Source organism: Rhipicephalus microplus, chromosome 3 (assembly GCF_043290135.1).
Source record: "Rhipicephalus microplus isolate Deutch F79 chromosome 3, USDA_Rmic, whole genome shotgun sequence".
NCBI classification, from domain to species: Eukaryota; Metazoa; Arthropoda; class Arachnida; order Ixodida; family Ixodidae; genus Rhipicephalus; species Rhipicephalus microplus.
Window position 1 is genome coordinate 504,357 of NC_134702.1, and position 22,142 is coordinate 526,498.

The following is a 22,142-nucleotide window of genomic DNA, read 5'->3' on the forward strand; positions in this document are numbered from 1 at the left end:
ACAGGCAATTAGCGAGCCACAAGGTGGAATAAAGTCGCGTACTGAAAACGTCACGTAAAAGATACGCAATCAAGAAAAAAATTCTATGTCGCGCCATGTAGGACAAATGCACGACGTTCCTACCACTTCCGGTTTTGACATCATGCTGTATTTTTTGTTTTTGTTTGGTGTTAGTTGTCCCCTCCATACGTAGGTGGCGACGGTGGCAACGAGCCACTGACTACTGGATACATGGGAGTTTATAGAAGTTACGTGACTGGTTTACATATAACTTGCCAGCTTTTAAATGCGAATGCATTTCTTAATCGGGCTATGTCAGGCATCCAGCATTGTCTGCGGCGTCCGCGGTGCCGCTCTTACGCACCGCTTTCATTCCCTTTCCTATAGCAACAGCTGCGGGAGCGCGCGCTTATCCTCGCCCCTAGCAACCAGAGCACATGGCGCGAGAGAGTGTAGGAAAAGGTAGCTGCAGTGCTTAGCCTTTCCTTCTCTCACCATACTTTTCCGTCGAGAGAGAGAGAAAAACAACTTTATTGATGCCATAGCAAGGTCGGTCAACTTAATTTGCCAGTGGTTCGAAGGGTGGTGGCTAAAGCTTGCCACGGGTGTTTTGGCCCAGTTAACCACTTCTGCCTGAAGACGGTTGTCAGCTGACGACAGGACAGACTCCCACGCCTCAAGGGAGGAAGCTGGCAGCATTGTTCTTGGTGGGGGGTTACCTTCGCATTTCCAAAGAATGTGATTTTGGGTAGCTTTCACGCTGCTTCAATGTCGGAAGTTTGGTGTAATCTCTTCTGGATAACTGAGGGGTAATTCTAGACGCCTACAGCACCACAGGAAGAAATAATCACAGAGAAAGAGCGGCTCTTTTTCTGTGATTATTTCTTCCTGTGGTGCTTTAGGTGTCTAGAATTACCCCTCAGTATGACGAACCAACTAGCCCAACAACAAGTACTTCTAAGTTACCTTTCTTCTGGATAAATTTTAGACAGCTGATGAGGGCTGGGCAAAGAATCTGTTTGGATTTGCCTCTAGATCGGGGCCTGTTCTCTTGACATATCTGCCTAAGGGGCCGCGTATGTCTTGCGCTTCTGTCGGTAATACGCTGTAATTTCGTTAAACGAGGTGATCCTTTCCTGCGGGGAGTCCAGGGTTGAGGGATCCACGCCCCGGTTGATTAAACCTCGGCGGTGGGCCGCCTCATTCCCTGGACTTTCTGCGTGAGCGCGCACCCATATAAGTTGTATTTTATTGTCTCGTTCCTTATTTTTGATAATGTTGGCGACGATTGACCCAACACAGCCTATCGTAAAATTCATGAGCGCTCTTTTCGAATCACTCAGGATGGAATTAATAGCCGGAATTGTGGTGGCCAGCGCGATGGCGGCTTCTTTTGCCTCTAATGCTGAGGCCGTTTTTATGGTGGCTGCAGTATTAAGTTCCCCATTGCCGGTCACCGCGCATATAGTGTAACGGTCTCTCGCTACGTTTGGGTGATTCTGAAATTGTTTTGTGAGGTATTCTGCTCTTGCCTTTTGTCTCTCGTCATGTATTTCTGCCAGCATATTTTTGGACAGGGGTTTAATTATAATGTCTGCACAAGTTGCCGCTGGCAGGAAAACCTTGTTGAGCGCGTAACTAGTGCGTCGTATGAGACGGTTGAGTATGTGCAAGCCTCTTTCGTTAGTGAGAGTCTTTCTTTTTCGGCCATTAAATGCCCTTGTATTAGTTCCTCCACTGTGTTGTGGATACCAAGGCGCAGTAGTGTTTCTGTGCTTGCGTATCTGGGAAGTCTTAGGGCATGTTTATATGTTTGTCTAATAAGGGAGTTTAGTTTTTCCACATCTTTTTTTCTGAGTTGGTAGTAGAGGAACGAGTAGGTGACTCGACTGATTACAAAAGCGTGGATTAAGTTGCATAGCTCGGATTCCTTAATTCCCAGATTTTTCGTTGCCACTCTCTTTAGAAGCCTTGTCGTTTGCTGTAAGAATGCCTGTAACTTGTTGAGAGCTTCTGTGTTATGAGTGTTATGCTGGATGAACATTCCTAAAACCCTGATTGTGCGAACAGTGGGGACACCGTTCCCATGTACTGTGATATCGATTGCGCAGCGCGCTCCACTGTAGGGGTCATCCTTCTTGTTTTGGGTTCTGATTACTAAGGGCTCAGATTTGTTGGGAGAACAACTAAGGTCCACTTTCTTTTCGTGCTTCTGTACAGTGTCAGCGGCTGTTTGGCATGCGGCAGCGATGGAATGAAACGACTTTACATTTACTCGGGTTAAGTTCCATGAGCCAGTGCTCGCACCATTATTGGAGGCAGTTTAGGTTAGCTTGTAAAGATGACTGTTTTTAAATGTCAGTACCAGCGTCATATATAACGCAGTAATCAGCAAACAGGCGAGTTTTACATACAGGTTAGGTTTGAAGGCAAGTCATTTATGTATATAAGGAATAAAAGGGGGCCAAGAACCGAACCATGGGGTACTCCGGACGTTACTGGAAGAGGATTAGAGGAACGGTTGTTGATGTTAACAGACTGGGAGCAGTTTGTAAGGAATTCTCTGATCCAATTTAGTATCAGGACGTCTTGAGGGGCTAGTTGGTTCATTCTATTCAGGTAAAAAATTGCGCTGAAATAGAAAGGACACCACAAAGAAGGAACACTTAAACAGATCGTGGAAGATTGTGGTGTCCTTTCTATTTCAGCGCAATTTTTTACCTGAACCAATTTAGTATGTTCGGGTGAAGATTTAACTGGGAAAGCTTTAGTAACAGTCGAGAATGGGGTACTTTGTCGAACGCCTTGAAAAAATCTAAGAATACGGTATTTGTTTGTAAGTTACAGTCCAAGTTAGTATGCAAATCATGAACAAATAAGGCCAGTTGCGTTTCACAAGAGAAACCTCTGCGGAACCCATGTTGTGCTGGATGGAAAAAGTTGTAGTGCCATCATCACCATCATCATTTTTTCCATCACCGCGCCGCGTCTCTCGCGCAGCTGGCGCTAGCTCGAGCTGCGCGAGAATTGGAACGAGCTCACGCACCTGGCGCGTCGGACGTGGACAGCCACCGCGGCTCCTCTTCAGGCGTGCAATAAAGTGGCGAGATCAGCACGGCCCCGTCGGCCGCCCTCGACGCCGTCTCACGTCTCTCTTCTCTCGCCGCTACATTGGTGACCCGGAGAACACGCCCTTCGCCGAACGGCCCGCTGCCATGTTCCCGCAACTCTGCCCGCCAGTGCCGCCGTTCCAATCGACCTACCCCAAGGTATGGTTTATGCAGCTCGACGCCGTTCTTGCGGTGAATGGCATCACGGACCAGCTGCTGATGCACGCCATTCTTCTCGACGCCCTTCCGGTAGAGTTGTGCCATCTCGCTGCTACTTCAAGCACCAGCCCGCAGCCTTACGATGCCCTTTGCACTGCGGTGCTCGCCCGCAGCGGCAACACATACCGTCCGCTTCCGTTTACCCGCACCAGGCAGGTTTCCCCGGCGTCGCAGAGCAAGGTACGAACTGGTCCGCAGCCCTCCATTGACCGCTACCTCGGTACCCCGGCTTCGACTACTTCTACACCTGATCCGGTAGCAGAAACATCCACTCCTGCACCTGATCACGACCGCGAGGTAGAAGACTCCCCCACTGCGACTGACCTTCCCTCCGAGAGGTACATTCCCTCAGAGCCCCCGTGCAGAGCTTCATCACACGTACCTGCCACCGGCACGTTTTCCACGAAAGCGACGGCACGTGACACCGTGGCCCCACCAGACTCCATGACGACCTCGGCTGGGCCAGCTGACCTTCCTGCAGACTCCCCGCCTGTCCCGGCGCCTGTGGAGGCCCGCGGCACCACTCGCACTGTGGACCCAGAGCCCGCTGTGACACTCCACGCCATCAGTTTCCCCTGCACACCGGTGCCTGCTGCTCAGGGCCTCGTGGACTGCCGGCGCCTACAGACATCATCCTCGATGTGTCCTGCGGGGGTTCGGGCCCCTGGACATGCACGGCTGGACGTGCGTGATGCTGTGGCGATGTCAGGGGGTCCCGAGGGCCGCACGCCTGGCTCACCGCGGGTGGAGCACACCGTGCGTGCCCCAACGGATGCGCAGTTGGGCCATCCGCCTGCCACTGCGTGCGTGTGCTCGAGCATTTCGGCGCCGTCGACGGCCCATGACGGCTGTGACGCCGCATGCCCGCCGCTCGGTCTCGCATCACCGGACGTCGGGTTTGGCTCGAACAGCGGGACGACTTATCGGCGTACGCCTACGCGTCGCGCGTCGTCAGAGGTCGGGGAAAGCGGTCTGTCAGTGCCCTCTGGGCCGGCTCGTTGTCACTGTAAACCATGTCGCACTTCGCCGGTCCAGAGCGCACCGTTTCAAACTTATCTGCACCCTGCTCGGCCGACCAGGCGGCTGCCGCGCCCGGTGATGTGCCACCGGAAGCGACGGTACCGGCACGGTGGGCGCACTGCCAGGGTTGACCGCACTCCCTGTCGTCGTTCCCGCTAGCTCCAACGTGGAGGTAACGCTGGACCCTCTGAACTGGCCGTGCTGCGCTCATGCTGCAGTTCATTTTTTGAGCATCAGCGTCCGAGTGCGCGCGACAATCGGCCGCGCCGGGGCGGCCAGTGTGTGTTCTCAGCCCTTGGCCATTTTTCACCTTGTTGTTGGGGCTCGCTGTCGACAAGGGTGTCCCTTCATCACGACCCTCGCCCGCTCCTTCCAACAGCGTGCCTGCCTGGCCACCCTCGTCCGCTGCGCCATTCCCAGTGTCGCCCACCAGAGACCCACTGGTTCCCGATGGTCACTACACGTTGACAAACTGGACTTCCTAAACGGACACCTTGCGGATTGTCGTTCATGTATATAGTCTCTTTCTTTTTCATATGCCTTCAAATCGCGCAAAGCGCTAGGGGGGGAGCCCTGTAGTGCCATCATCACCATCATCATTTTTTCCATCACCGCGCCGCGTCTCTCGCGCAGCTGGCGCTAGCTCGAGCTGCGCGAGAATTGGAACGAGCTCACGCACCGGGCGCGTCGGACGTGGACAGCCACCGCGGCTCCTCTTCAGGCGTGCAATAAAGTGGCGAGATCAGCACGGCCCCGTCGGCCGCCCTCGGCGCCGTCTCACGTCTCTCTTCTCTCACCGCTACAAAGTCAATGATATGCGTTTAGATGACGAGTTCAATGATTTTACAGGTCACGCTGGTTATAGATAAGGGACGATAGTTTAATTGCGAGTTTTTGTTACCTGATTTGAAAATTGGAACGACCTTCTTGTTCTTCCAGTCATCTGGTGGACGTTCTGTTAAAAGTGACTGTGAGAACAGCAAGCATAGAAAAGATGCACAAATATATTTTGTATTCTTAAGGAATTTGGAGTTGATATCGTCAATACCAAAAGAGGAGGAAAGTTTTAATGTGTCAATTAAGCACATAATTCCATTAGCAGTGAACGATACCGGCGGCATGGCACATTCTACAATAGTGGTGGTATTGTAAATGACACGTTACTTTCTTTGGTAAACACGGATGAGAAAGTGGTGTTGAAGATGTTAGCGCATTAAACATCGGTGAATACGTGACTCGATTCACTGGTAAGAGTAATTGGGGCAGTATGCGCGGGGTTCAAAACCTGCCAAATTTTTTTTTGGGTTGTTAGTCAGCATGCTTGGTAAGTCAACGTTGAAAAAAGAATTATTTGCGTCTTGTACTGCGCATAAATAAGCTTTTTCAGCTACGTAGTATTTCAGCCACTTTTGCGGGTCTTCTAGTCTTTTTGCTAATCTAAACAGGCGTTTTTCCTTGTTTTCTAATCTTTTCAGAGTTTCAGAGAACCATGGCTTTTGGAAGTTTGCGCGGAAGTGAGATTTTGGAATAAACCTGTCAGTCAATTCATTGACCTTGTCCTTAAACAGTGTCCAGTTTTCTTCGGCGGACTGGGAAAAGAAAGTAGTTTCTAAACTGGATAAGAATGCGTTGAACGCTAAATTTATTGCTTCATGATTCCCCTTGTCGTACAACCGAATGGTTTTCTGGGTGTTTTGACGAATTAACGGTTTAAATGCAAATTCGGTATGGATGACCTTATGGTCACTTATTTCGGGGAGATAAGTAATCGAGACCATGTTCTCTGGATGACTGGCTAGTATTAGTTCCAAAATATTTTCACACTCTTGTTTTATGCGTGTTGGTGCAGTTACCATTTGTGAAAGATTAAAATATAAACAAACATCCAGGAAAGCCCCGGCTTCGCCTTGTGCCTGTGACGGCATGGGTTTGGTTAAGCCAGTTAATATCCGGAAAATTAAAATCACCGAACAAAACTACGGGAGCATTGGGAAACGTTTTTGCAGCTTCGTTTAAGACGTCGTTAAGGTTATTAGAAAAGTCGAGACAGCTGTTAGGGAGCCTGTACCCGACGCCAAGTAATACTGACTGGGGCTTAGCAGAACAAAGAATCCAAATTATTTCAAGGTCAGATGACAGGTTAACTAACGAGTAGGATATTTTTTGGTTTATGGCAATAAGAACTCCTCCTCCCTTGTTATCTTTTCAATCCTTCCGAAATAGCTTAAAATCAGGCAAATCGGCCAAGACCTCTTGATCAGAGACGCTGTTATTTAACCATGTTTCGGTTAATATAAGAAAGTCGCTGTTGGATGACAAAGCCACATTCGAAATATGTTCGCGCTTTGAAATGATACTTCTAATATCAGTAAAGATCACAGAAAACGAAAAACCTGATTTGGGGACAATTTGTGGAGAGGTTGGCTTTGGTCGAGGACGGGATGATTGCTATTTTAATTCTTTCACAGACTGCAATGTCTTGTCAAAGACGTAGCGTTTAGTTCCGAGAAAGAGGGTTTTGAAGCGCACAGTGAAAGCAGTTGACTTCGTTCTTGCAAAAGCAATGAGATGTTTGCGCGCATGACGTACGGCAGGGAAGAAGTCCTCGCCCACGCTGAAGCCCGTGTCCTTGAATTTGCGGCCATTGGAAGTAACTAGAAGAATAAGAATGGAGTGGAGCACATTTGGCAAGCACTCTCAAATCGTGACAGGTAGATTGCCACTATCCCTCAAGAGGAAGGTATATAACAGCTGCATCTTGCCGGTACTTAGGTATGGAGCAGAGACCTGGAGACTTACAAAGAGGGTCCAGCTTAACTTGAGGATGATGCAGCGAGCAATGTAAATGAAAATGGTAGGTGTAACTTTAAGAGACAAGAAGATAGCAGAGTGGATTAGGGAATACTCTGGGGTTAAGGATATCATAGTTGAAATCAAGAAGAGGAAATGTACATAAGTCTCGGCATGTAGCGCGTAAACAGGATAACCACTGGTCATTAAGGGTAACTAACAGGATTACCAGAAAAGGCAAGAGGGTTATCGGAAAACAGAAAGTTAGGTGGGCAGATGAGGTTAAAAAGTTTGCGGGTATAAAGTGACAGCAGCAAGCACAGGACCGAGTTGACTGGCGGAACATGGGAGAGACCTTTGTCCTGCAGTGGACGTAGACAGGCTAATGATGATGAAGATGATGATAATAGACCACCCCTCATGTAAAACCCCTCACTTGGGCCTTTGAAGTACTGTAAATAAATAACAAAAACAAATAAATAAACACTATTTTTTTCAGCATAAGTATGCGCAACTATGCTGGGATTTCAGCGTTAGCACACTTAAGCTTAAAAAAACATTGAAACAAGCCGAATCAGCAGGAACAGTTCGGCGAATTGGTCGAAATTCATGTTCGAAAAACGCACGAAAAAAAAAACACAACACCAGGCACGAACGAGACTGCATGATTCGATACTAGCAACAGACGTTTTAATCAACAGCGTAGGAAGATATACACACAAAATACAAAAAAAATATTAATAAAACAGGCAACCGCTGTACGAGTATGCGTACATAAGATCCGACATATAGAGAACCACGAGGTAGAATACCTCGATGATCACTTAATCTGCTGGCAAAAAGATGCGTGTTTTTGTACTGTTTGTGTCTTTCTACGCTTCTGATTAAGACATCCATTGCTAGTAACGCGTCATCCCATCTCCGTGAATTTGTGTAGTAGATTTTTCACACTTTTTTCCTAGATTAGTATAGCCATTCGTTCAAGCATGCTAACAATGCAAATACTATATGTAGTGGGAGAACTGCCCCTATGGATATTAGTAGCGTGGTTGTACATGATATGTCATCCAGCTACTATCCTCGACCTTGGTACAGTAATTTGCGTGCTTTTACAGTTGTTAATGCATCTGATGACGTCAGTTTTTATGAAGCGTTTGTTCTTAACTAAAAAAAAGAAGCTACCATGATGCCTTCCTTAATTTTGAGGAATGAAATGAATGAAATTCAACTGCCCGCCCATTCCCAGAGTGGGAGTCGGCTAATTTATTTCATTCCAATGAAGTAAAAAGAATGGAATCGTGGCAAATTACAAATCTCTGGAATGGAGATGCCCATTCCGCAGCACTGCTGGATTCCAGGGTAGTGTTTTTCTTATAGCGGGGCCCAATTCTAGTTCTGCCAGTAGTTAAATGGTATGCTGATGGGCTTTTGGCGAAGTGTGTGGTGCTAGGTAGTTTGTATAACTAGGTAGTTATATCCTTTATTGTACTGTTCACTTTTTTCACTAGATGAACTGCACCATCATTGTTTTTGTTTAATGAATTGCCTCTCTTAAGTAACGGCATTTTCGTTGCAGATTAGATTTTCCTGTATTAGCAGACTAGAATTGCTTCAAAAGCAATGTTTGGACTGGATTAATTACATCTGGTGCTTTAGCGTACCGTTGATTCTGAGAAAAAAACATAACCACGAGTTTACTTATTCGTTTCTTGGTTTTATAAAGTGGGAATACAGCTACTTAAATGTGTTATTGAGCGCTAAACTTGCATGTAAATTGCAATTTTCGTCTCCGAGCAAGTCATTTAGGCATCTTTGCAGTAGTCATAATTGACATGTCCATCTGAGGGTGAATTCTGGCATTACAGTGAAGAAGGCATGCCACCAGACACCAGTGGCGCAGCCAGAGAATGCCACACCAGGCCCGTGCCCCCCCCCCCCCTCTCCCCACTATTTTGTTTCTCCACGGCACACAGAACGCAAGAAGATGACCATTTGCCCCACCAGCCCCACTCCAGATCAAAGAGGTGCCTCTCCACCCCCACTCCCCCAAAACTAATTTCTGCCTACGCCCCTGGATGTATGCCACAGAGGCTTTCTGTGTGCGTCAATAGGTACACCACTTCATGTATAACACGTATGATGTGAATGGAATAATTGGCAGTTGAGGCCACTGGCAGCATCAGGAATAGTGCAATAATTATTGGTGGGAAGTACTGTGTGTGCTATTGCTAAAAGCTCCTGAAATAGAAGAGTGGCCGTCGAAGTGATTTAGCTGTACTATAAATGAAACCCGAAGTCCCAGAAAAGAACATTATTCCCATTAGAAAAATAGAGTGCGCAAGAGCTGTTGTCTGTATCATATGGTTTCTTCAGTGATGATACACTGATAAAACACAGTATTGGCATTGCTCTTGTGAGACACGCGACAGTGCCATCGCCTTGCTGCAATAAACTGTGACGTATGTAGGTGTGAGAAATTGCTGTAATAACGTTGCAGTAATCCGCAGGTTTTTTCGCACGCTTCCATCAGCTGTTTGCTAGACCCACCCAGATGACTGCATGCACCTGATTCCTTTTATCGTTATCCGTGGACAGTATGATAATAACTTGCTTGAAGGACGATGAAAACTTGCACGGGACATCGCATGCGCCGTTCATACCGTATTTGGTCTTTATTTGCAAACTCTTGAACTGTATACAAGACAGCATCATCTCGTCACAGACGAATCATTTTTGCAGTTGCTGAGCAGCGGTGAAGTGGGGTGCCACTGCAGATGATCAAGTGAAAAAATAAGGCTTATGTTCTCCTGGTTACGTGTCGCATATTGCTTTCGTTTGCATGCGCCCAGATGGGGATGCAAATGGACTCGCGTGCATTTCGAAGTTCGCTAGTGAACATCCCGGAGCCAACCACTATACAGTACTTCCCGCAGCTAGAACCACTACGGGGACAGCTAGAGTGCTGCTTCTAAACGTATAAATTGCGAATTAATCAATACACTGCCCCGCCGCGGTGGTCTAGTGGCTAAGGTACTCGGCCGCTGACCCTCAGGTTGCGGGTTCAAATCCCGGCTGCGGCGGCTGCATTTCCGATGGAGGCGGAAATGTCGTAGGCCCATGTGCTCAGATTTGGGTGCACGTTAAAGAACCACAAGTGGTCGAAATTTCCGGAGCCCTCCACTACGGCGTCTCTCATAATCATATGGTGGTTTTGGGACGTCAAAACCCACAAATCAATCAATCAATCAATCAATACACAAGTTAGAAACAAAAAAAAAAACAATGAAAGGAACGCGCGCACACGAGTGGACCACAACGATAAGGTGCGGTCACAGAACACCTGCGAGTTTAGAGAACGGATACTGTAACCTAGGGCTGTTGTATCAAAATAACATGCAAATAGGTAGCGGCGGCGTGCTTAGCTGCAATACCGCGAGGCGAGATGGCGCTGGTAGTACTATCGTCATCTGTAAAAAGACGCATTTTTTTTTGCTGCAGATGGGGGGCTCGCAGCTGGTTCGCGCTGCTCGCTTCCTCTGGTGTTTTGTTTTTTCTCGTCGCTAAATCGTGGTTCGCGTGTGTAATTATCACCAGGTGACCTAACTGGCCTCGAGTGGCAAAAGCAACGCCTATCAAGTAAGGTTTGCATCGTTTATTGCGAGTGTCTTAGCCGGCACAACCAAGGTATATGATCCGGTCCGAACAAAACAAGTCACTCATGCATATCAAAAGCTTTCAACCCATGTGCAAAGATGCTTCAAAGCTAACAAGGATATACATATAACTGAACATCAAAACCGCTGAATGAGCTTCGTTCTCATTGTGTTGCGGCGTTCGAGTTTTTTAGCGTGGCGTCAGGACAAGGGTCTGACTCTGCCGTCAGATGCGGCGCTTGCCAAGTAGTGCTTATCTTGAAATGAAGTGAATGCATGATGTGGAACATTGCCGATAGGTAGCTCGCGCAGTGAGAGCAATGTAGTTTGGCTAAATTTGTTAAGTAAACAATTGCGGATACGTGCAGGTCTGAATCTTTCTCGCTACGCAATGCTACGTTGAGTACTTCACAATAGTGCAATGTCGCGTCGTGTCGACAGGGGAGGCGCCAGTTTTGATTCCCAGCCGTGAGCCTATATCATAGGTAATATGTATTTAGGTAATTGGCCTAAAAATATTTCAGGCTTCGTACATGAATTGTTAGAATTAAGTTACACAGTTACTACAGCTAGAATTTCTCGTCGCAGGTAATGACCGGTCTGCTGAGTAGGCAGCGAACATGTATGCTAAAGGAATAGAGTTATGAGGTGTGTGCTTAAAGATCGAAAAGGCCAATACACAGTTACTACAGCTAGAATTTCTCGTCGCAGCTAATGACCGGTCTGCTGAGTAGGCAGCGAACATGTATGCTAAAGGAATAGAGTTATGAGGTGTGTGCTTAAAGATCGAAAAGGCCAAATTCTAAGAAAATAAGCTTTAGGCATGCATTGTACATATTTGCTGTTTGTACATCTAGGTTGGTGCACTTACAGTACACTATCTGCTCAGCTCTGAGCACAATTTCTTTTTTGCATAGACATATCGATAGAGCTTGTGTACTCTCTTGCAAGCAAGCACTCCTGAAATCAATCGATGGCACATGATCTGCACCTACAAGTGTGACCCCACTTTTCTTTGTATTTAATGAATTTCCCTGCCTCTGAGTTGAAAATTTCCACCGGGGCAATCTTTTCTACGAAACGATGTTCATTCATAACTAAATTCAAATGTTACACTTACCAGAAACGAATTCTTGAAGATTTCCGCAACCTGAGAGAGGATGGTGGTGTTCAGATGGACAAGGAAGTATATGAAAATCCAGCGTAGGCCGGAAAGGTAGCTCTGCCAGCAGACAAAGGATGAACGTGAGCGGAACGAAGGGCGTGCTTCTGCTTATATAGAAAGCGTTCCGAGGCGCGTGGAGGCTATCCCCCACGCGCCCATACACTCGGCAAATGAAGCAATACCAAAAATTTTACTTTTCAACGCTCGATCACATGATGAATTCGAAAATGCTTGAGGCTTTAGGTGCAAGTTGACGAGCCCCCGGTGGTCTCAAGAGCCTGTATAGTGTCCATCATTATCATACTGTAAGTTTAGGGCATAATCATTATTGTCACCACATTATGCCACAAACATCCAGATGCAATGAGACACAAAAAACATTCACGAGGAATTGACACTTTTAAGTGGCACCACGACCACACCATAACAGATTGCCTATTTATTTTACGCACTAAACCCTAACTCATTGGTTGATAATGGTATGTATGGCATGCTAATGCATATACAGTGTGTTTCAGCTAAGAAGCACCAATCAATAAAATCAAGAAAAAAATCAAGAAAAATCTCCAGCAAGTGCAGCATTGTTCCTAGCCATATGTAGTACGTCAGAATATTTTTATTGATTCGCCAAGCACGGCAATTAACAAAGATTGCTTAATTGATCCTAGAGAAAAATTCCAATAAAAGACTTGTGGATCTTATCCAGAAGCAAAATTTTTAAGTTATGGTAGGATAACAATGCTGGCTAATTTTTTTTTCAGGGTTGGTGTAAAGTGCTCGAAATTAAAAAAAAATACCAAGCGATTGCCGCATAACGTGCGGCGCTTTGAGTGCCCTCAAATGTAAGTTGAACGAATTATCGAAGGATTCTCACGCACGAAAGTCACTTGAATAGGCTATCGGTGATTAAGATGGACATTATGCGATGGTTGGATGGTACCATTAAAGAAAAAAAAAGGAGGGGGGGCGAAGGAAAGAAACGAAGACAATAAACTTCGACGAAAAAGCGGCTGCCACGTGTATTGCGATACGAGACCGGAGGCAGCATTCGGGGCAGCACAGGCGATTTTTTTTCTTTTTGAGACAACGATAAACATAAGGGGGGGAGAGGGCCCGAAAAAAATTGTTGCGTCGCATATATATATATATATATATATATATATATATATATATATATATATATATATATATATATATATATATATATATATATATATATATATATATATATATATATTGTTACGGGGAAGATTTATTCACCGAGAGCTGGTCTTGCTAACGGCTTAAAGAGCGCACAGTCATGCAGGCCAATGGGAGAAGCTCGAGAGTCCAACCCACTACAACCACGTTGTCGTCTTCTTCATTTGGGTGCCAATTCAGCTGTGTCGGGGCGACAGTTCCATACACGTATCATCACCCCGGCCCGTAAGACACCGTCTCGGTGCCTGTTAAGTGAGCGAGTCGGCGTTGTAGGGCTTGAGACGAGAAACGTGGACTACTTCCGTTCTGGGTGCAGCAGCTGATGAGTTTGTGGTAGCGGCAATCTCGTAGGTCACAGGTGTGACCTGACGAATGACTCGGTAGGGCCCAGCATATCGCGATAGTAGTTTCTCGCAGAGGCCAACACGTCGAGATGGGAGCCACAAGAGAACAAGAGATCCCGCAGAAAAAACGGCATCTCTATGTCGACGGTCATAAAGAGACTTCTGTGCTGTCTGCGACGGCGATAACCGAGCACGCGCTACCGCGCGTGCTGTGAGGGCACGGGTGATCGCATCCTGAGCGTACGAAGTGGAGGATGGGTGGTCTGATAAAAGCAGTGTGTCGAAGGGCAGTAAGGGATGACGTCCGAAGAGTAGATAAAAAGGGGAGTAGCCCGCTGTTTCATGACGCGACGAGTTATAGGCGAAGGTTACGAACGGAAGAGCTATGTCCCAATCAGTGTGGTCGGTAGATACGTACATGGAAAGCATGTCCGTCAATGTGCGGTTTAGGCGCTCCGTAAGGCCGTTAGTCTGAGGGTGGTAAGATGTGGTGAAGTTGTGACGGGTAGCACAAGATCGGAGTAGATCATCAACCACACGAGATAGAAAGTAGGGACCACGGTCTGTGAGCAGGTGAGTCGGAGCGCCATGCTGGAGAATAATGTCGTACAGCAGGAAGTCGGCAACGTCGGTTGCGCAGCTGGTTGGTAGCGCTCGAGTGATTGCATACCGAGTGGCATAGTCTGTAGCCACTGCAATCCATTTATTTCCAGTTGTAGAAGTAGGAAAGGGACCTAGCAAGTCCAACCACACTCAATAAAATGGCTCGGTTGGAACTTCAATAGGTTGAAGAAGACCGGCAGGGGGAGTCGTAGGCTTCTTTCGGCGCTGGCAGAGGTCGCATAATGTGACGTAACGGCGAACAGAGCGGTACAGACCCTTCCAGAATACTCGTCGTCGAATGCGGTCGTAAGTTCTGGAGACTCCTAGATGTCCAGAAGTTGGAGCGTCGTGGAATTGTCGCAGAACATCCTTTCGCAGGTGATGCGGTACGACGAGTAAAAGTTCCGCGCCGTCGGGGTGTAAGTTGCGGCGGTACAAAACATTGTCTTGAAGCAGGTATCTGCTAAGAAAAGGGTCAGCATAACGCGATTGAAGGCGGTCAATGATGGTGAGCAGCGATGGATCTCGGCGCTGTTCGTCAGCCACGTTCAAAAAGTCAGTGATGGCTAAAACGCAGGCATCGGATTCCAAATCAGTGGAGGTAGGTGGATCAACGGGGTGCCAGGATAAGCAGTCAGCGTCGCTGTGCAGCTTTCCAGATTTGTAAACAACCGAGAACGTGTACTCCTGTAATCGAAGTGCCCATCGGCCGAGTCTTCCTGTAGGGTCCTTAAGTGTCGACAGCCAGCAAAGCGCATGATAGTCCGTGATGACTGTGAATGGACGTCCGTATAAGTACGGACGGAATTTCGCAATAGCCCAAACGAGGGCTAAGCATTCCCGCTCAGTGATAGAATAATTTTGTTCCATTTGCGACAAAAGGCGGCTAGCGTAGGCTATCACACGGTTGGTGCCATTCTGTATCTGAGCGAGTATAGCACCAATGCCATGGCCGCTTGCATCGGTGCGAAGCTCTGTTCGAGCCGTTGGATCAAAATGAGCCAACACAGGTGGTGATGTGAGGGCGGTAATTAGCGACGCGAAGGAATGTTCTTGGTCCCTTCTCCAAAAGAAGGCCACATTATTTTTGAGGAGATCCGTGAGGGGCCTAGCAATATCCGCGAAGTTGAAGACAAAGCGGCGGAAGTATGAGCAGAGCCCAATAAAACTGCGAACTTCTTGTGTGGAACGCGGAACCGGGAATTCTCGGACTGCACGGACTTTGTCAGGGTTGGGTTGAACACCAGTAGCGTCAACAAAGTGGCCCAGTAGTTTAATCTGCCGACGTCCAAATGAGCATTTCAGCGAATTCAGTTGGAGACCAGCGCAACGAAAAACGTCAAGAATTGCCGAGAGACGAGACAGGTGGCTTTCGAAGGCGGGCGAGAAAACTATTACATCATCCAGATATCAAAGGCAGGTCGACCATTTGAAACCGCGAAAAAGAGAGTCCATCATACGTTCAAAAGTAGCCGGGGCATTGCACAACCCAAAAGGCATGACCTTGAATTGGTAAAGGCCGTCGGGTGTGATGAATGCTGTCTTCTCGCGGTCGTGGTCGTCGACCGAAATTTTCCAGTATCCGGATCGAAGGTCAAGGGTCGAGAAATAGTTGGCGCCGTGGAGGCAGTCGAGCGCATCATCGATTCGGGGTAAAGGATAAACGTCCTTCTTGGTGATCCGATTCAGGTGGCGATAGTCGACGCAAAAGCGCCAGGTGTTGTCCTTCTTTTTAACTAAGACCACAGGGGAGGCCCAAGGGCTCGATGAAGGCTCAATGACGTCTTTACTCAGCATTTTCTCGACCTCCGTCTGTATAACTTGGCGCTCAGCATGTGGCACGCGATAAGGGCGTTTGTGGAGTGGACTGGCGTCGCCGGTGTCGATGCGGTGGGTTACGGCTCTTGTGCGGCCCAGGGGACGGTCGTCGACGTCAAAGATATCCAGGTAAGAAAACAGAACACCCCGGAGCGCCGCAACTTGGGAAGGTGAGAGGTCGCTGGATATCATTTTGTCGAGGAACGCCTTATTTTGCGACGTGATGACAGGTTTCGCCATGGTCTTAGTGTCAGGTGTAAAAGAACAAATCGAACATTCATCGAGGGTGGAAAGATCGGCTAAAGTGATGCCTTGGGGTAGAATTTGGGTCGACGTAGAGAAGTTGAGAACTGGAAGTAGCACCGTTCTGTTAGCAACAACCACTATAGTATGTGGTAGTTCGATGTGGTGCGTAAGGGTCAAATCAATGAGGGGAGCTACCAGATAGTCTCCATCAGGAACGGACGGGAAGGGCGGCAGAGGAACGTACATAGCAGCCTGGGGCGGTAGCCGTAGAGACTCCACAAATCGTAGCAGAGTGCGACTTGGAGGAGTGAAATCGGAGCACAAAGGCAATTCGAGCCGTAAGATACCGGTAGAACAATCGATGAGGGCGGAGTGGGCGGTTAAGAAGTCAATTCCAAGGATGACGTCGTGTGGGCAAGCATCGAGGACTGCGAAGAGAACGGAAGTGTGGTGGCCAGCAACAGTAACGCGGGCAGTGCACATACGAAGCACCGATGTTCGACTTCCGTTGGCAACTCGAACAGTAGAGAACATAGCTGGTGTGAGAACTTTTTTCAGGCGAGATGGAAGTGTAGAACTCATAACAGATACTTGGGCACCAGTGTCAATTAGAGCAGTAACGGCGTGGCCATCAACGAACACCCGAAGTAAATTGCGTCTTGAATTTGTAGCCAGTTGAGGGTTTTCGTTCCCAGTCGTCAACGCAGCGCCACCTCCAGGAGCTGCACTCGTCAGTTTCCCGGGGAATGGCCAGAATAAGCCGGTGATGGAGAGCGGCGGCGTTGTTGGGAGCGTGACAGCCGACCCTGAGGTGACGGCGAGCGGCTAGACCAGTTTCTTTGGGCGACGACGTCAGCGTAGGACGGTTCGGAGCGTGGAGACGAACGGCGAGCTGAAGGGTCCTGAATATGGTTATCCGGAAAACCGGGTTGCAAATAGTGTCCACGGTCCTGACGGCAGTCGACATTACGAAAGCTTGGCCGGAAATACCACCTGTTGCGGCAATGGCGGGAGATGTGCCCAACTCGAGAGCAAGAAAAGCAGATGGGTCGATCATCGTGCGTGCGCCACTCAGATGGATTTAGGTAGCGTGGTGAAAACCGAGGAGTCGAAGCTGCCGCAGCGACAAGTAGAGCAGAGTGGTGGTCAGCGTTGTGGACAGGAGTGCTCATGGGCTGCGGCATAAGTCTGGCGGGCTGGGGAACCTGGACGCCCAGGCTAGCAAACTCCTGGCGTACGACGGCTTGAATAAGCGAGACTGTTGCCCAGTTGTCTTGCGCAGGGGGCTGATAGGAAGTGGGTGCCATGGCTTCCAGCTCCTGGCGAACAATCCTTGCGATATTGGCAGGAGGCGCAAGTGAACGGGGTGCTGCAGAATCCTCGCAAGACGAAGTCGCAGCAGTGTTTGGCAGTCTCGCGATGTGGTGGGTGATTCGCCTGCTTTTAGCTTGTTCAAATCGTCGGCATTCAGATATGATGGAGTCCACAGTGGTGCAGTTCTTGCACATTAGTATGTTGAAAGCATCATCAGTAATGCCTTTCAACACGTTGCTGATCTTGTCCGCCTCAGACATGTTTTTGTCAGTCTTCCGGCATAGTTCCAGTACGTCTTGGATGTACGTGACGTACGACTCCGTTGATGATTGAACACGCGACGCGAGTTCCTGCCTGGCTGCCATCTGACGAGCAACGGACCGACCGAACAAATCGCGAAGCTTTTGCTTGCATGTGTCCCAGCTGGTTAATTCTTCTTCATGCGTGTCATACCAGGCGCGTGCCGTACCCCGTAGGTAGAATAGAATATTTGCCAGCATAAGCGTTTTGTCCCACCTGTAGTACTTGCTGACGCGCTCGAATAATGCGAGCCATTCTTCGACGTCCGTGCTGTCCGTCCCGGAAAACATGCCAGGGTCGAGAAGATGGGGGGGGGGGGAATCACAGGTGATGGAGCCGGCGCGGATGGCGAGGCCTGAGTGCCAGTTTCAGGCATCGCGGCTGGACAAAGCTGGCGTCCACTGCGGAGTTCCAGAGCCGGGTTGTGTGAAGACCCCGCACCTTCCAGCAAAAGATGTTACGGGGAAGATTTATTTACCGAGAGCTGGTCTTGCTAACGGCTTAAAGAGCGCACAGTCATGCAGGCCAACGGGAGAAGCTCGAGAGTCCCACCCACTACAACCACGTTGTCGTCTTCTTCATTTGGGTGCCAATTCAGCTGTGTCGGGGCGACAGTTCCATACACGTATCAATATATATATATATATATATATATATATATATATATATATATATATATATATATATATATAAGGGAAAGAAGTGTATACCTAAGGGCTCGTTTTTCCGTGTTTTAACACAATATTAATGAGATATAACAGACAGTAATGCCAAGGAATGTACAGGGGAAGTTATTAGAACCAATGGAATGTAAATAAGAAGAAAGAAGAAAGAAAAGTGGATGAAAAAATTACCAACTGTGAGCAGGAATCGAACCTACGACCTTCGAATTACGCGTTCGATGCTCTAACCACTGAGCTATCACAGCGGCCCTCCCTCCATCCACTTTTTTGGGTTTATCTGTGAATTTAGAAGTAGGAGCGACAGTCAGCGCCATCTCTATATATATATATATATATATATATATATATATTGGCCGCATTCTATTAGGGCATCCTTCACCGCACCGCACACACAGAGACTGGTAGCACGATCACCTGGCCAGACCCAGCTCGCATGCTTCACGTGCTCGAGCTTTTGGTGAAGAAAAGGAAAGGTGTTCTGAGATTTATTCGGTGTTCAACGGACTCGCAGTTTGCTCACAGTTACCATAACTTGTGGGCACAGGTTCGCCCTAATAAATAGGTTTGTTTTATAAGCCTGTGTACTTCAGTATTGCTACATTTCTGGTGGAGGTGCGGGTTATGAATCGAAGCCCCACGTACGAAACACTGTGTAGCCCCGACCATCAGCGAGTCGATCCTGTGGAGCTAACACCTGTGCACCAGAGGGCCTGCCGTCGTCTTTGAGGTCACTCGCCTAAGATTAGACGTCTTTACTTCACGCCAATGGAACTCAGACAATGGACATTGCCACCATGACCACTCCGTTAACACCGGTGCACATGGTGATCAATCGGCCGCACCAGCCGCCGGTATTTCATGGCGACTCATAAGTAGCCGTCGATTATTCCCTAGACCTATTCAAGATAATGGCAAGTTTGAATGGTTGGGACGAGAGGGAGAAGCTCCGCTGTGTATACTTTGCTTTGGAGGACTTTGAAAAGGCGTGGTTTGAGAACCATAGGACCACTTAGCGTACCCGGGAGGAATTTAGACGAAAAGCGCTGGCTACTTATGCCAGCACCGATCGCAAAGAAAAGGCGCAGGCTGCTCTTGAAACGCGAAACCGGCTTACCAATCAAAGTGTCGTGATGTAGATCAAGGACATCTTGCGCCTGATCAAGCGTGCGGATTCCAACATGGCTGAAGATAAGAAGCTGCGTCATCTCATGCGTGGGATGAAGCAAGAGCTATTTGCTGTTCTCGTCCGCAACCCACCACGCACAATCGCTCAGTTTCGTTCCGAAGCGACAGCCATCGAGAAGACGCTAGAACAGCGGCCTCAGCCGTACAATCGCGACATAAACTGTGGCCCTGCCAATGTCTTTTGAGGAGGCCCTTGGAATGACATGGAAGCCCTGTGAGAACTCATTAGATTGGGGATCAGAGAAGAGGTCAGCAAGTTGCAAGCACCTCACACTGCAGCAGCACTGTCTGTCGTCGACTTAGTTCGAGACTGAGGCAGGTCATACGGGAGCTGGAGTGTGAGCCGTAGCCAATCCGACGCATTTCAATGTATTCAGAGGTACGCAGGTGACCTGCGGCGCACATCAATGCAGCAGGGACGATGGCGGCTCCTTACCCACTAACAGTGCATATCACTTCTCATCCACCGGAACCGACGGATACCTACCTGCCACCAGCGCGTAGCACAGCTCGGTACATGGATCGAATACCCCCGAAAATGGACATCTGGCGTGGCCATGAACGCAGGCCTTTGTGTTTTCATTGCGGAGAAGCAGGTCACCTGTATAGATTCTGCCCTTACTGACAGGCTAGATTATGGGGCTTTGAATGTATGGATGGAATGATATGGCAGTACCCTTTAGATTGGGCGGTGGCTAAAGCCACCAAGCTGTAATGCATAATGAATCAAAAACGAGATTTATTTTTCCCTTAAAATAGGGAGGTTTAGGACAGGTACTTTGCAGTGAAGGGTTCAATTTTTACTAGTGCCTTGACTTTAGCCACCAATCAGATAACCTCTGTCTAGTTAATTCTACCCGCTTAAAGTCTATTTTGCCCTCCCTGTCCCTAAACCCCCGTGCTTTGAAAAACTCTGCGCCATCATCCTGAACTATCTGGTGGAGTCCTTTATAGAACATTATCAAGTGTTTAGCAGTTTCCTTCTCCTCTCCACACGCACTGCATACCCTGTCTACCCCTTCGTATTTGCAAGATATGTCTTGGTTGGCAATACTCCCGTCCTGGTCTCAAGCAGTAGAGAACTACCCCGAGTATTATCATAGAACCTTTCCTTGTCAATTGCCTGCTTAAAAGTTCGATAGATCTCTAGTGCGGACTCATCATGCAAATTGTGAACATATTGATATCAGCTTCCTTCATCTTCTTCTTAACCGATAGTTCTTTTTCGTTTGACCCCCTGCTGTTTTCTAAGTATTTACCCATCAATTTTCTGGTTCGCTTCCTCCATTTTGTGTCAACATTCTTCATGTACAAGTAGCTGAAAACCTTCCTAGCCCAACGCTCCTCCCCCATTTCTCTCAATCGCTTTTCAAATTTTATGTTGCTGCTACCGTAGTCCTTTCCCTCAAATGATGTCCATCCCATATCACCTTGTACTCCCTGATTTTGTGTATACCCATGAGCTCTTAAGGCAATTTTACCTATTCCACGTTGCTTAATTTCTATTCTTGCTTGAACTTCTGATCTCATTCACAAGACCACATTGCAGAACGTCCGACCAGGAACTATGACCCCTTTCCATATTCCTCTCCTAACATCATACCTATTGTAATTCCACAGTGCCCTATTTTTCATCACGGCTGCATTTCTGTTACCTTCAGCTGTCACGTATATTTTGTGTTCCCTTAGGTACTTGGTCCCATTGCTTATCCATACGCCCAGATATTTGTATTTATCTGTCGTCTCTAGCATGACCTCCTGTATTCTAAGCTCACTACCTTCATTACCATTGAAAATCATGACTTCCGATTTTCCCCTACTGAATCTGAATTATAACCTATCTCCCTTATTACCGTAGATGTCCATCAATCTCTGCCAATCTTCCTTGTTGTCGGTCATTAGCACTATATCATCTGCGAACTTCAATGCTGGTAGTGCCTGTTCAATGCGTTTTTCTTTTTTGATGAAAGAGAGGTTGAAGCCAAGTCCACTCCCCTATAATTTGGCCTCTAATTCTTGTAGGTACAACATGAATAACAAGGGTCACCAAGGACACCCCTGCATAAGCGCCCGTTTTATCTCTGTGGGCGTGGATGCCTGTTTTTTTTCTATTTTATAACTACGTTGTTACTTTTATAGATCTCCTTTGAAAGATTAGTGACTGCATGTGCCACACCTAGTGTGTCCAGTATTCCCCACAAGTCCTCTTGAACCATCTATCGTACGCTCCCTTGATATCCAAAAATGCTAGCCACATGGGCCTGTGTTCCTTTTCTCCTATTTAGATGCATTGCGTCGATGAGAACAAATTGTCTTCCAACCTCCTGTGTCTTCGAAACCCATTCTGCAGTTCCCTCAGCATCCCATGATCCTCTATCCATGCATGCATTCTTTCCTTTATAATCTGCATCGGCCACCTGTAGACCACTGGTGTCAGTGTTGTAGGACGGTAGTTATTTATGTCAGCTTTGTCCTCTTTTCTTTCATAGATC

General features: G+C 47.8%; 1 protein-coding gene and 1 non-coding gene across 3 annotated transcripts in view; both read right to left on the bottom strand.

The window, feature by feature from the left end:
* LOC119184597 (uncharacterized) overlaps positions 1-22,142 on the bottom strand; it is a 328,559-nt gene that overhangs the window by 72,938 nt on the left and 233,479 nt on the right. For both annotated transcript variants that reach the window (XM_075888702.1, XM_075888703.1), the window contains one exon: positions 11,913-12,014. In XM_075888702.1, coding sequence (XP_075744817.1) covers positions 11,913-12,014 — 102 coding nt within the window. The remainder of the gene's footprint in view (positions 1-11,912; positions 12,015-22,142) is intronic.
* TRNAT-CGU (transfer RNA threonine (anticodon CGU)) lies at positions 18,638-18,710 on the bottom strand. Its single transcript has one exon. It is a non-coding gene; the product is annotated as a tRNA-Thr (tRNA).